The 13,898-nt window shown below is 39.6% G+C and overlaps 1 protein-coding gene across 10 annotated transcripts in view; it reads left to right on the top strand.

Annotated features, from left to right (window-relative positions):
- Positions 1 to 13,898, top strand: part of LTBP1 (latent transforming growth factor beta binding protein 1) — a 406,323-nt gene that overhangs the window by 231,911 nt on the left and 160,514 nt on the right. For all 10 annotated transcript variants that reach the window (XM_040496475.1, XM_040496477.1, XM_040496480.1 and 7 more), the window contains one exon: positions 2,890 to 2,961. In XM_040496475.1, coding sequence (XP_040352409.1) covers positions 2,890 to 2,961 — 72 coding nt within the window. The remainder of the gene's footprint in view (positions 1 to 2,889; positions 2,962 to 13,898) is intronic.

Here is a 13,898-nt window from a genome sequence, read left to right on the forward strand (position 1 = left end):
TGCAGGCTCAAACTCATTAATTGTGAGATCGTGACCTGAGCTGAAATCAAGAGTCAGACAATTAACTGACCAAGCCACCAAGGCGCCCCAACTTTTTATTTTTTTTCATGGCCTTTCCGTCACGTACTGTATAAGTTTGTCTGTGGGAACATTGTGAAGGGGGCAGTGTGTTTCCCACCTCTAAGTCTAAGGACTGCAGAAAGAGAAGTTCAGTTCTTACAGCTTCATTCTGGGGCCAAGTTCATGTTCTGTCATACTTGTTGCATCTTCTCTCTTATCTTTTGCCTTTTTCTTATCTCTCCTTCTCTCTGTGTCTTTTGCTTAAGTGCTTCTCTTTCCTCCATTTTTCCCAGTCCCAAAGTTGCAAGATAGGGACAGAAGTTAGGGGTACAGAGAATCTTCCATTCTTGTTGTTTTTTTAATCCCTGACTTCTACTCCTGACTTTGTGTTGTTTTTACTTACAGTTGTGTTATCTGAGCATAAATTCCCTGCTTTAAATGGTCTTGTTAACTCTCCATTTTAGTGTTAGTAATAATTTAAGCTAAATGTGAAAGTACAAAGTTGCTATCACTTCTTACTAAATGCTGATGAAAATAAATTCATAGGTTGGCTCATGTAATGTATAAAATTGAAGAGATTGATTTCATTTCAGGAAGGGCAATGTGGATTATGACTGAAGTAAACCATTAACATCTTGACATTTACTTTGTGCTGTCCTAAGTGACTCACTCCCAAGAAACACACTCAGGGTCACATTCTTCCTGTGTCATTTAAAAACTTTCCTTTCCTTGGTTGGTACTACTCTCTAAATCATATTCATTTTGGAAGGCAGCAGACTTTCCTTGGCTTTATATGCTATGGTTTTGTGTTCCATGCCTTCCCCCCACCTTTTTTTTTCACTTTAAAGTAGTTCAAACTTCAGTGTTCAAATGACTTTTGTTTAATGTTTGAAGTTTTTATTTAGCTGCATACAGAAAGACCTTTCATTGTTGTTTAGTTTTTACTGCAAAAACTTAATTTTAAATCTGTAAACGATTTCATTAAATACCCTGTAATCTATTAAAAATGTACTTATCATGAACAAGTCACTTGTCCTTTAGAAGTTTTTAGAAGAAAATTTAGAATTCGAAACATCGAATCCTAAGCTGAGGGAGACCTGAAGAGATCATCTGGTCTGGCTCTCTGCCTTGAGGTTGATGACTGTGGAAACTTTTAAAACAAGATACCATCTCTTTTGCCTTTGAATAGTTCACAGACAGAGATCCCAGAATCTGTGTAGGCAGCCAGGGTCTTCATTCTGTGGGGCAAGACTAGCTGTGTGGCCAAGGAGCTTGAATTGGGGTGACTCCCCACATGCCAATTTCTGCCCTCCTATAACTCGCTATTCCAAGACTGCTCACTGTAACCTTTTCCTAGCTTTTAGAAAGATCTGAAGAGATGGGACATATGACAAAGAAAGGAAGTGAAGGAGGAGAGAGGAACACCACTCGTACATATTCACCCTGTTCCATTAGTGGTGAGAATAAACAGCATGTGTTAGGGGCAAAATAATTTTATTTTCCAAAAGAAAATTTCCGTTTTATTTTGAATTTTCCCTCTTTACTCTTTGTTCAGGTCTTTATAGTGTTCTAACCATCCATCCTGTTTTGATTATTGCCCTTTATCTGTTGTTCATGATCGTAATGAAAGACTACCTTATGGCAGGAAATAATGGCATCTGTCATCTTGTGAGTGGTTTTTGTCAGGCACTGTGGTAGGCATCTGTATAAATTATGTCTAAAATCCACAGCGACCCAGACCTGCTCAGTAGATGGGAATACTCCCATTGTACAGAATCACCATTTGAATCCCAGAAAGCTTGTCTCCCAAAGTTGCAGAGCTATGGATAGCCAGAGCCATGATTTGAACTTAGGTCTGCTTGGTCCCTGAGCTTATGCTGTATCCATATGCCAGGAAATCATTTTGGCCTCACTTAAGAGCATCAGTTTCAGTGACTAGGGTTTGTTGATAATTTGGTAATTGCAACATTATATTGCTGGTGAAATTTCTGGGCGATGAACCATACCACTGATCGCAGAGGCCTTTCTCATCTCCTAGCTTCCTCTCATCATTTCCTGTTCTTCTCAGGTTCATAGTAGGAAGAATCACTCATTACCAAGATATGTGAGCCAGTATTTAGGCGAGCATATTATTTATTGTTGAAACTGGGACACTTTTGGGAGTGGAGTGCTGTTATTAATGCACTTTGCTAGTACAACTGGCATAAGCCAGGACTGTTCCAGACAGACTAGGATGTATGTTTACCCTACTTATAAGAAAATTCAAATGCCTGGAGCAAATTACTGGGCAGGGAGAGAGTCTTTGTAATATAAATGATCACTAACTGGTAGAACATATTAAACCTTCTTATGATTCTTTTTTTTTTTAAATTTTTTTTTTTTAACATGTATTTATTTTGAGACAGGGAGAGACAGCATGAACGGGGGAGGGTCAGAAAGAGAGGGAGACAAAGAATCTGAAACAGGCTCCAGGCTCTGAGCTGTCAGCACAGAGCCCGATGCGGGGCTCGAACTCACGGACCACGAGATCATGACCTGAGCCGAAGTCGGACGCCCAACCGACTGAGCCACCCAGGCTCTCCTCTTATGATTCTTTTGATTAACGTTATCAAGGTTTGCTGACAACTACTTGGGACTATATACATTGCAAAATAAGTGGTATATTTATAAGTGAGTATAATGTAAAAGAAACTGATATACATTGAATTGGGTATCTTAGAAATGAATAATACAGACCACTGATGACTTCCGTGGATTAGGTTATCACAACAGGCAGTTTAGGACTGTAAGAATTTAAGCGTGTAACAACGCATTCTTTCTTCCTTACAGCATATCATGGATATAACCAAATGATGGAATGTCTGCAAGGTTATAAGCGGGTCAACAACACCTTTTGTCAAGGTAAGTTTAACTGAGTTCATTGGTGTGGATTTCCGTTGCTTTGGCTTTTTAGGGATCTTAAGTTATTTGACCACAGTTTTCTCATTAGCCCCATATGAGAAAGTCACAACAATGAACTACCTCTTGCTCACTCAATTTATCTATAAGGAAGCAAAGAGTTATAGTGTATGGTTGCTAGAATTAATAGCATTTAAACGTCGTGGAACTTTTTTCCCCCTATGTTAATTCGTGATGAAATCCACAGGCGATTGGATTATATTACAGAGCACCGTATGGTCTCCATGCTGGTCACTCCCTTTCCATGCGTGGGTGCATGTGCATGCATATGAGTATGCATGTGTACCTAGCAGTGTGCCTTCCTTGCTGACACAGGATTGGGTAGTAGATTTCCTTTATTTCCCTCTCATCAGAATATTGCTAGCCACCTCAAAGTATTTAAGTATTAAATGTCAGGGTGCATACACATTTCCTAGGCAATAGGTAAAGCTCTGTAGCTAAATGTGAAATGTCCTGAGTGCTTTTGCTCAGTTTATTTTGCACCTTATAGCAGATTTGAACAAGCAGGGGGAACCTCAGAGATCCCGTAGCCCAGTGTCTGTAGTTTACAGACCAGGGCATTCAAGCCCAGACTGGTGTAGTGACTTTCCTGAGGCTAAATAGAGCTGGGGTTGTAACTCAGGTTTACGAGTACCTAGTTTAGTACCCACATATGATTTCAAATTTTGTTTCATTTACTCTGTGGTTTGTCCAATTAATGCTCCTAATTTCCCCTTAAATGTCTGGGTAAAGGAGTTATTAGTAACTTGGAAATGTGTGTATTTAAAATGGAGAAAGAGCCTCCATTAGTGAACCAAAATCCACATTAAGAACACAGCACATGTTTTCCAACTTGTTGTCTGGGGCTCTGTATCCTTGACCAGTATGTGTTTATATAGGACAGGGTAGATTAAGGTAATGTTACAAAGTCTAGATTAATTCCTATTAAAAGGGTTATGTCAGTGGACTGTCTTAATTACCTGAGAATTTTCTCAGGTTGTTCCATATTGCGTCTATCTAACTTTTATGATCTGTAGAGCTCTAGCAAGAAAAGAATTTTCTTTTGAAACGTACATAGGTGTACCATGCATTTTAAAAAAGTGTTGCCTTAAAATATGGTAATCCTCCTGAAAGTTAGATTTAACTGCTCAGGGAGAGGGCACCCAAGACCCTGTGTAAGAAACATCTTAGTAACGTGGGAGTAATGGATTAATCAATATTACGTAGGAATCAGTAGAATTTAAGATATCCTTAAGAGATTGTATTAAATGGATGGAAGATTGAAATGGATGGAAGAATGAAGATGTTGAATGAACAGATGGCTAAATATATATTCTACAGCATAAATGAAGTGATTGCTTCACAGATTTGGATGAAAATCTATATGACAAGCCCTAGCCCATTTTTAGAATGCATTAGTAGAAGCAGAATGAGCAGGGCTTTGGAAGTAACAATCTTGTCCTCTGCTAGTCAGACCGAATATGGGGTTTGGGTGTTTGGTATTCATTGTCTTTTGGCTAATAAAGTCAACAGAGCTTATGAGGGGCCTGGAATCCTGAGGGTGTTTAGCCCTGGAGAAGAGCAGATTACAGAGAAATAGAATGGCTGCCTTATAAACATGCCTTTAAATGTTGGATCCACTGTCCTACAAAACAAGTCTTTGATTTTTATTTTTTTTTAAGTTTATTTATTTTGAGAGAGAGTGAGAGAATGTGAGTGGGGGAGGAGCAGAGAGAGAGGGAGGGAAGGAGAATCCCAAGCAGGCTCTGCACTGTCCGTGCAGAGCCTGATGCGGGGCTTGAACTCATGAACTGTGAGATCATGACCTGAGCCAAAATCAAGAGTTGGATGCTTGACCAACTCAGCCACCCAGGCATCGCAAAATAAGTCTTTATGAGTTGCTTCAAAAACCAGTCAATAATAGAATGGAGTTAAAAGGAGGCATATTGACAACTCAGAGCAAACTTTTTCTGTGGAACAGCATTCCCCAACACTGTACTGAAATGCCTTTGGAAGTAGTGAGCTTCCTGCATTGGGCATAATTCAGTAGACCCTTAAAAACAACTGGCCACGGGGTGCTCCAGGGAATTTCTGTCCTGCACAGTCCATGAGGTTGGGAGACTTTGTAGGTACATTCCAGGTGTCTGATGGCTATCATTACTCTGTTGCCTGGGATAGACGCTATGGATGAGAAGAAAGAAATGACAGCTGGGTCTGTCATACACATTTTAGCGCCTCAATAGGAAGTTTCCTGAAGTGTGCCCTGTGATGAGGTGTGTCTGCCTCCTCTCAGAAGGAGGCGGATCCTTGTTTATCCTTCCATGTTGCAAACCTGCTATAACTAATTATCAGAGATGCTCCAGAATGTCGGGTGCTCCTAATTTCCTGATGTCAAATTATGAAGAATGTGCATGTTTTTGTGGGGTAAGAAGGGGTGGGGTGGGCTTTAGACATTATTAATCCCAATTGAAACCAAGACACAGAGTAAGTCACTTTACCAAGATCGCACAGAGAATGAGAGGCTCAGCCAGGATTAAACTCCCAAACCACCTCTGTTTCTGTGTGCAACATGGCCTCCTTTACTCATTTTATATGTATCTAAGGTATAACTAATGTAGATACCAGCTCTTTAGAACTAGCCGTGCTGTTAGAAGGTATGCCATCTGTTGTGCGGAGTATTAGAAGGTAATGCAACCAATATTAATAAGATTTATTGTAATAAGAAAGGATGGTTATCCAACATATTCCTTCTTCTAGCTGGTTCAAGGTTCTGACAGTGTTTGTAAAAATACCACGATGGAAGTAGAAGTAAACATCGGCCACATATCTTAGCAAAAGAGAATGAAGGATCCTTTAAATAATTGCTTGATTTTTGTTGTTATTTTTGTATTTATCTCTTCTGGTATGAATGGTATGGAGTGACCTTTTGCAAGTTTTGTTCACACTGAGCACAGGAAATGGTTCCATCTCGTTCTTTGCCCTGACAGTCAGTAACACCAAATCCTGGCTTACGTTTGTCTCAGGAGGATATTTGCAAAACAGTGTCAGACTTTTTGGCAGGGAATCTGGAGTGAAGTATCACAGAAAATTCTATTTCATGGTGCCTCAAAAAGGCACCGCTAAATTATACTGCAGAGAAGATTGACTCATAAAATAATATGATTTCATTCATCATAATCTATTAAAATTACTTTTGAGAGAAGGGCTTAATTTCACTCCCTTTGTGACACTATTGGTCAGTAAAATGAAATAGAACTTTCTCACATTACATATGTACACTCCTTTTTCCTAGAGCTCGAAGCTTTAGATTTTGTTATCCCAGAGTTTTTCAAAAGGAGCCCATTAACCGCTAATTACTTGTGCATTCCACATTGTTCTTAGAGTTTAATGTCTTCTCAGTTTACAAAGCACATTTAAAATTAAAGTGATTAATAACTAGAATTACATTATTTCCTTCACCTAGGCGAACTAATGTCCTGAAACAACGTTTAGTAATGTGGGCTCAGTAACAAAGAACCAACTGTGCACAAGTTAATTTGAGGAGCTTTCAAATAATTGCCCTCCAAGTTGGGTTTTTTTCTCCTCTCTAGCGGTGCTGCGATTATCTTTTCAAAGGAATGATTTATTGCACACACACACATGGAGCTCTCAAACCTGCCCTCACTACCCTTAACATTATGGAATTGTTATAATTTGCTTCATTTATCATAACAAACAATACAAGCATATTTCCTGGTAGATCTAGAACAACATTTGTCATTTGATTATTATGCTAAGGTTTGATGTAGAGCTAGAATTAAATGGAATAATACCCCATGAATATGGTAATAGGAGCGCCTGCTTTCATACTCCTTGACTCTGGAGCTCACTTCTTCCCTGCATTTTGAGTATTCTCACTTGCCCATAACTTTGTCATGAGATAAATGAGCTCTTAAAAATTAGGCGTAAATCCAATAAAATGCAATTTGGTTCTGAAATCACTTGGGGACCAATCTATTTAGTGAAGTCTTTTGTTAAAAGCAAATACCTCTTTGGATACACAGAAATCATTCATTTCATGAGCTGTAGGTATGAAATCAACCTAGTATTCTATACATTTTGTTTTAGCATGTGCTGAGAGGTGCTGTGGGCAACGCCACAATATGTAAGTGAGAGATGTCTGCACTTTCATAATCCAGTGTATGTATATTCCTTTTTCATAGATAATCTCAAACATTAACGAATATTCAGTGATCCACAAACATTAATTGGCAGGGTTCCCCTAAGCTACAGACTGAGGAGAGGCCTGGTGAATAAGGCATCCCTCTGGACCTTGGACTCAGGGTAATTAAGTCAGTTGGAAATCAGCAGGACACAGTTTGCTTTGTTCACTCTCCCAGCTAGCTAAATTTTAGCTGACTCGAGATGAGCCCATTACAGCAGCTATGACAGAGCTGTCCACGTAACTTCCACCTCAGTTTTTTTTACACCAGTTATTCTGCTTCAATAAAATAGATTTACAAAACAGATACGATAGGGCATCATTGTATCCATTAGCATGGACAGTCCCAAGTGTGGGATTCCTTTAAGGTGGTGCCCCAAAGTGCATTTGAAACCACAGTTTGTTTGGAACATAGAAAAGATAATGGACTTTTTTTTTTTTTTTCTTCAGGGGCATATCTCTGTGATTAAATGAAACTCACAATCTTAATACTGTGTATCAGTAAGCCATACTTGGGGGATTTGGGGTTATGAAGAGCTTGGCTGGGCAATAGCATCTATTTCAGACACCTTAATGAATACAAAATACTGTGACTGTATTATGGTAAGGATATAGAAGAAAGCTGGTCTTTGAGTACTTTGGCAAAACTAGAAAGTGCAGGTGAGACCCTCAAGAAAACGTATTTGGTTGTAGAAAACGTGGTCTCTGGCATAGTGCTGGGTAACAGAATGAGTCACCGTTTTATAGTTATTTTCAAAGGTATAGTTAACGGACGTCGAAGTTTTTTTTTTAAATCCAGTTAATAGTTAAATGAATGTACTGGCATTTTATCAGGTTTTTCATTCAGCATTGTTTCTTGTATCCTGTGCTTGTTTTGTGGGCTCATGAGTTTTTTGTTTTGTTTTGTTTTTGTTTTTGAGGTAGGTTTGCCAGATAAGATACAGGATAGCCAGTTAAATTTGAATCTCAGATAAATAGCAAATAATTTGGTTGGAACATACATACTAACAAGTACTTGTTTGTCTAAAGTCCAAATTTAATTGTGTGTCCTGTATTTTTTTTTAATTTTTTTTAACGTTTATTGATTTTTGAGACAGAGAGAGACAGAGCATGAACGGGGGAGGGTCAGAGAGAGGGAGACACAGAATCTGAAACAGGCTCCAGGCTCTGAGCTGTCAGCACAGAGCCCGACGCGGGGTTTGAACTCACAGACCGCAAGATCATGACCTGAGCCGAAGTCGGCCGCCCAACCGACTGAGCCACCCAGGCGCCCCATGTGTCCTGTATTTTTATTTGCCAGTCTGTATTTTAAGATTATATTCTTTGACAGTTCTTTAAGTGAGGGTCACTGAGAAGTACATACTTTATATGTCTGAGAATATCTTTGTTTGGAGCTCATTCTGTAAGGACACTGGTCAGGTGTTCAGTTCCAGGTTGTTTGCCAGCAATACATTTGACCACGTTGTGCTAATGTCTTCTGACTTCTTTTTGATACTTTCTTCCTTTGTAGGTAATCTCTCTTTCTCTCTTTTGAGATCTTTGAATTCTTTGTTTTCTGTAGTTTTATCATGATGTGTCAATATTTGCATTTATTTTGATTTTGCTCAGTGGACAGAGTGCATTGTCCATCTGAACAGTCATGTCTGTCTTCACATTTGAAAAATGATAAACTCTTATCTCTTCAAGTATTGTTTTTCTACCATGTTTCTCAGCTGAAACTCCTATTGACTAGTGATGGAGACGTCTTTAATTTTCATGTCTCTGAGCAAGTCTTTTGTGCTTCTATCCTTTCGTCTTTTTTTTTTTTTTTTGGTTGCATTTTGAATGAATATCTCAGTTCCATCTTACAGTTTTTTCAGTCTTGTTTTCTTAAGCCTATCTGGACTCTGTCCGATCCATTAGACTTGTAGTTTTAAGATTGTTTTCCATTTCTGAGGTTTCTAATAATTTTTCATAGCTGCCTGGTCTTGTTTCTTTCCGTTTAAATATATTCATTCGTCTAACTTTTTAAGCATGCTGACAAGTTTTGCTAGATTTCAGTTGCTGAGGAAGAATGCTTCTGCACAGGTTCTTTCGGATTCTTACCTTCCGTTGCTAAATCCTGGCTGCCCCTGTTTCCTTCTGGGCGGTAGACACAGAAATTCAGTAGCTCCACCCACTACCATGTATTTCTATGCCATTTCAGATTTACTAAGATGTTTCTCTTGTTTTTTAATCTTCTTTTAATAGTTCGTTTTCAGTTGCTAAGCGTTTGGAGCCTGGGAGACTGCCAAAGCGCGAGTTTACTGTGTTACATTTCTTTAACATATATCCATATCAGAATTGAGCTTTTTAAAATCCAAGATATCAGTATTGGAGTGTGATATTTAATGTATGTATGTATTATAAATTTTCTTTGAGGATGTGGAAAAGGCTTTGAGAAAACAAAGCTCCAAGTTATATAATTGTTATCCACAGGTAGTCTTTTTTCCCTTTTGAATTAAGCAGCCCATCTGCATCAGTATCTGCCATTCATTAGCTCACTTGCTTTATAGACATTTAATGATGATTTAAATGGGGATACTCTGAGAAATATTAGAATATAATAAGACTCAATTCCCGCCCTCATGAAGATCCCTGTTCTTACTTACAACTCAAATATCAAGGCGGCAGGTGGTAAGTGCTTAAGGAATGAACCGAACACTGCAATTTCAGAGAGAAAGTTCCCATTTAGGTAGCAAATTGGATAGCACTTAAAAACCTAATCTTTAAAACAAACACATTGTCTTTTTTATTTATAAAATAATTCATACCTAGTGTTTAAAACTTAGAAACTAGAGAAATGTATAAAAAGTAGAAATTACCTGGGGTGCCTGAGTGGCTCAGTTAGTTAAGGGTCCGACTGCAGTTCAGGACATGATCTCATAGCTCGTGAGTTTGAGCCCCGTGTCGGGCTGTGTGCTGACAGCTCAGAGCCTGAAGCCTGCTTCTGATTCTGTGTCTCCCTCTCTCTGCCCCTCCCCCACTTACGCTCTGTCTCTCCCTCAAAAATGAATAAATGGTAAAAAAATGTGAAAAAGAAAAGAAATTACCTTTATCACCTTCAAACATTGGTGCATTTTGCTGTAGTTCCTGCTATATATCTATAGATATCTATAGATAGATATTTACATCATATTTCACAGATAAGTGTGAAAACTGTTTTTACTTAATAGATAATACTTTCTCATGTTATTAAATCTATTAAGAATTATTTTAATGCAGATGTAGTATCCTAGTTAATGGATACTGGAGAATTCATTTAATTATTCTAAAGTGCTATTTTCAGATTAGTTTCTATTTTTTCTTAATACATATACTGTCATGAGCGTACTTGAACGTAAAGCTTCAGTGAATCCATGGCTCTTTTTACAAGAGAAATGACTGGTTCCAAGCTGTGATTTATCCTGTACACATGACTTTTGGAGAGGATGTGCATTTCCCTTCTCACTAGCAGTAGAGAGCCCACTGACCATAGGTCCCTCCTCTCCTCCCTTGCCTCCCTGTTTAGGCTCTGCCCAAGCACTTTATATTGAATATGGCTGTGAGCAAGACTGTAATTTAATATTCACTGTTTTATTGGAAATAACTCTTGTTGGTTTTAATAATTTCATCTGAGTTTTCTACGTAGGAATAATTTTACCTTAAAATAATTGCAGTTTGGGAAAGATGAAATCGGAGTTGGGAAAGTCATTGGGACCAGAAGAGATTAAGACATGGGCATGGGAGAGTATGTGCTATGCTGTGCCTGCTGAATCCCACAGGTGTTGGTGAAGGTGGATGAATTACTTATTACGGTATGGGGAGGGGGCAGGCTGAATGCAAAATTTGTTTGATATAGTGGCTAGTGACTGTAAGCTTCTTTTAAGTTTATATTTAAATAGAGGAACATTGATATAGTTTGTTATATATATTATGTCCTTGACATTTGTGGTTTCTTTCAAAGGTTTTGGTGAGAATTTGCATAGAGTGAAAATAAATGGCTTTAACTTAGTAGTGAGAGTTTTGTGCTCTCCCTCTCTTGCGTCCTTACTCCCTCTCACTCAAGGTCCGCCCACCCAGCCTGTTCAGGGCTGCCTTCTTGTGGCGTTTGGAACAAGGTACAAGGGAGACAATGACCATGTACAGGCATAAAGATGTTTTTAGTGATGGTGATCCTGACAGCAGGTGACTTCATGGTCTGTGATCCTAAGTTCACTAGCACTGAGGCCCAGTTTAAATTTTTTTTTAATGTTTTTTATTTTATTTTTGAGACAGAGCATGAGTCGGGGAGGGGCAGAGAGAGAGGGAGACACAGAATCTGAAGCAGCCTCCAGGCTCTGAGCTGTCAGCACAGAGCCCGATGCAGGGCTCGAACTCACAGACTGTAAGATCATGACCTGAGCTGAAGTTGGAAACTCAACCGACTGAGCCACCCAGGCGCTCCTCAGGCCCAGTTTAATAAGCCTTTTGTATATAACCTAAGTGCTTCCTCTAATACTCTTTAGTTCTTACCCAACTTTTTGGAACTAGCTAGACCAGCTACTGCTCCATTTGTCATTACTGTTGATTTTGTTAACATGAGGCTTGTCTCCTTATGATATTACTTACACGAGAATAACTTGATAGTTTTCTTTTTTCTCATAAAATAGATTTCCTTTCTGGTCATCATTGCTTGCATATTTTGTATCTGCCCATTTATATATTTTGCTAGCATTTAGTCAGTGCCTATTTGGTGGAGCCATTGTGTCGGATGCTTAGGTGTGTCATAATTGAACAACCCTGGGAGATAAGTAGTGTTACCTTTTTTTTTTTTCTTTTAAACTGGTAATGAAACTGAGTCTTATGACTCCAAAAAATTAAGCGATGGAAGGTCATGTAGCTGGAGAGTGGGAGAATTTACCTCTGCAGCTGAGTACTCCTCCCTGTGCTCTTAACATTTATATAGCAGTGTGCAGTTTATGAAAGTACTTTTATTTTTTTTTTCAACGTTTTATTTTTATTTTTGGGACAGAGAGAGACAGAGCATGAACAGGGAAGGGGCAGAGAGAGAGGGAGACACAGAATCGGAAACAGGCTCCAGGCTCTGAGCCATCAGCCCAGAGCCCGACGCGGGGCTCGAACTCACGGACCGCGAGATCGTGACCTGGCTGAAGTCGGACGCTTAACCGACTGCGCCACCCAGGCGCCCCTATGAAAGTACTTTTAATGTGTTTTCTCATCTCTAAGGTCTTGACAGTGACCACACCTACTTGTTGCAGGTGGGGAAACCATGACCTAAAGCCTTGCTCAGCAAATGGTAGAGCTGAGAATAATAGTGGATGCCCGCTGATACTTTCACATTCTATGTTTAGCTCTTAAGCTCTTTACTGGTTTGAAATTGGTTTAGAAATCATAGAGTTGTCCAAACTTCATCGTCTAATTTTATAGCAAGTTGCCTTGTAAATGTATCTGGTGTGTAAAGTTTTTTTATCACATTATTTATCACATCATGTAAGTCGTACCCCCTCAGTTTTAAATTTTTGTTAATATATATTTATTTTTGAGAAAGAGAGACAGAGAGAGAGAGAGAGAGAGTCAGAGCATGAGCAGGGATGGGGCAGAGAGAGAGGGAGACACAGAATCTGAAGCAGCTCGCGACTCTGAGCTGTCAGTACAGAGCCCAACATGGGGCTCGAACCCACGAACCAATGAGATCATGACCTGAGCCGAAGTTGGACGCTTAACGAACTGAGCCACCCAGGCTTCTCTGTATCTCTTCAGTTTTAGTGGGAAGTTTTTAAGAAGCAGAATATTTTTTTTTTATTTTTTTTATTTTAATTTTTTTTTTAAATTTTTTTTTCAACGTTTATTTATTTTTAGGACAGAGAGAGACAGAGCATGAACGGGGGAGGGGCAGAGAGAGAGGGAGACACAGAATCGGAAACAGGCTCCAGGCTCCGAGCCATCAGCCCAGAGCCTGACGCGGGGCTCGAACTCACGGACCGCGAGATCGTGACCTGGCTGAAGTTGGATGCTTAACCACCTGCGCCACCCAGGCGCCCCAGAAGCAGAATATGCCTCTAAATACTCTTGTTTTTATTTGTGTGCTTTTATTTTGCGTTGATGCTTCTGTACTGTTATTTAGGCTATAGTTCATTTAGATTCTGAGGCATTCCTTTTCCAGGATTGTCTCTTCTCCTTTCCCCTGTCCGGTAACAATTAAATAAAATAATCATGTAGTTGCCACACTTCTAGGTGCAACTGGGCAGGTTTGCTGACCCAGGCCAGGGGCGGATGATCTCAGCCAGGCTCATTCTTGCATCTGTGATCTGCTGCTGGGTGCCTGGGGCTAGATGGTCCAGGATGGTCTCGGCTAGGATGAATCTGCTGTCTTACACACAGTCACTCATCTTCTGGGCAGCTAACACGGGCTGTTCGCAGGCTGGTGGCAGGGTTCAAGAGAGAGTGAAAGCACACAAAGCTTTACAGTCTTAGGCTTAGAACTGACACATTGTCACTTCAACTTTGTCCTGTGGTTGAAAGACTAAAGTAATAAGGGCAGGCCACATTCACGTGAGGACATAGCAAGAGGTATGGATACATGGAGAGGTGGAGAATTGGGGTCATTTTGAAAGTCAGTCTATAACACCCTGATGGATTACCCTGACTCAGCAAGTAGAAGTGTGTTTTTTCTGGGAAAAAAGGAAATTAAGATTTTTTT

Source organism: Herpailurus yagouaroundi, unplaced genomic scaffold (genome assembly GCF_014898765.1).
Source record: "Herpailurus yagouaroundi ecotype Mexico unplaced genomic scaffold, PumYag 188, whole genome shotgun sequence".
Classification (NCBI taxonomy): Eukaryota; Metazoa; Chordata; class Mammalia; order Carnivora; family Felidae; genus Herpailurus; species Herpailurus yagouaroundi.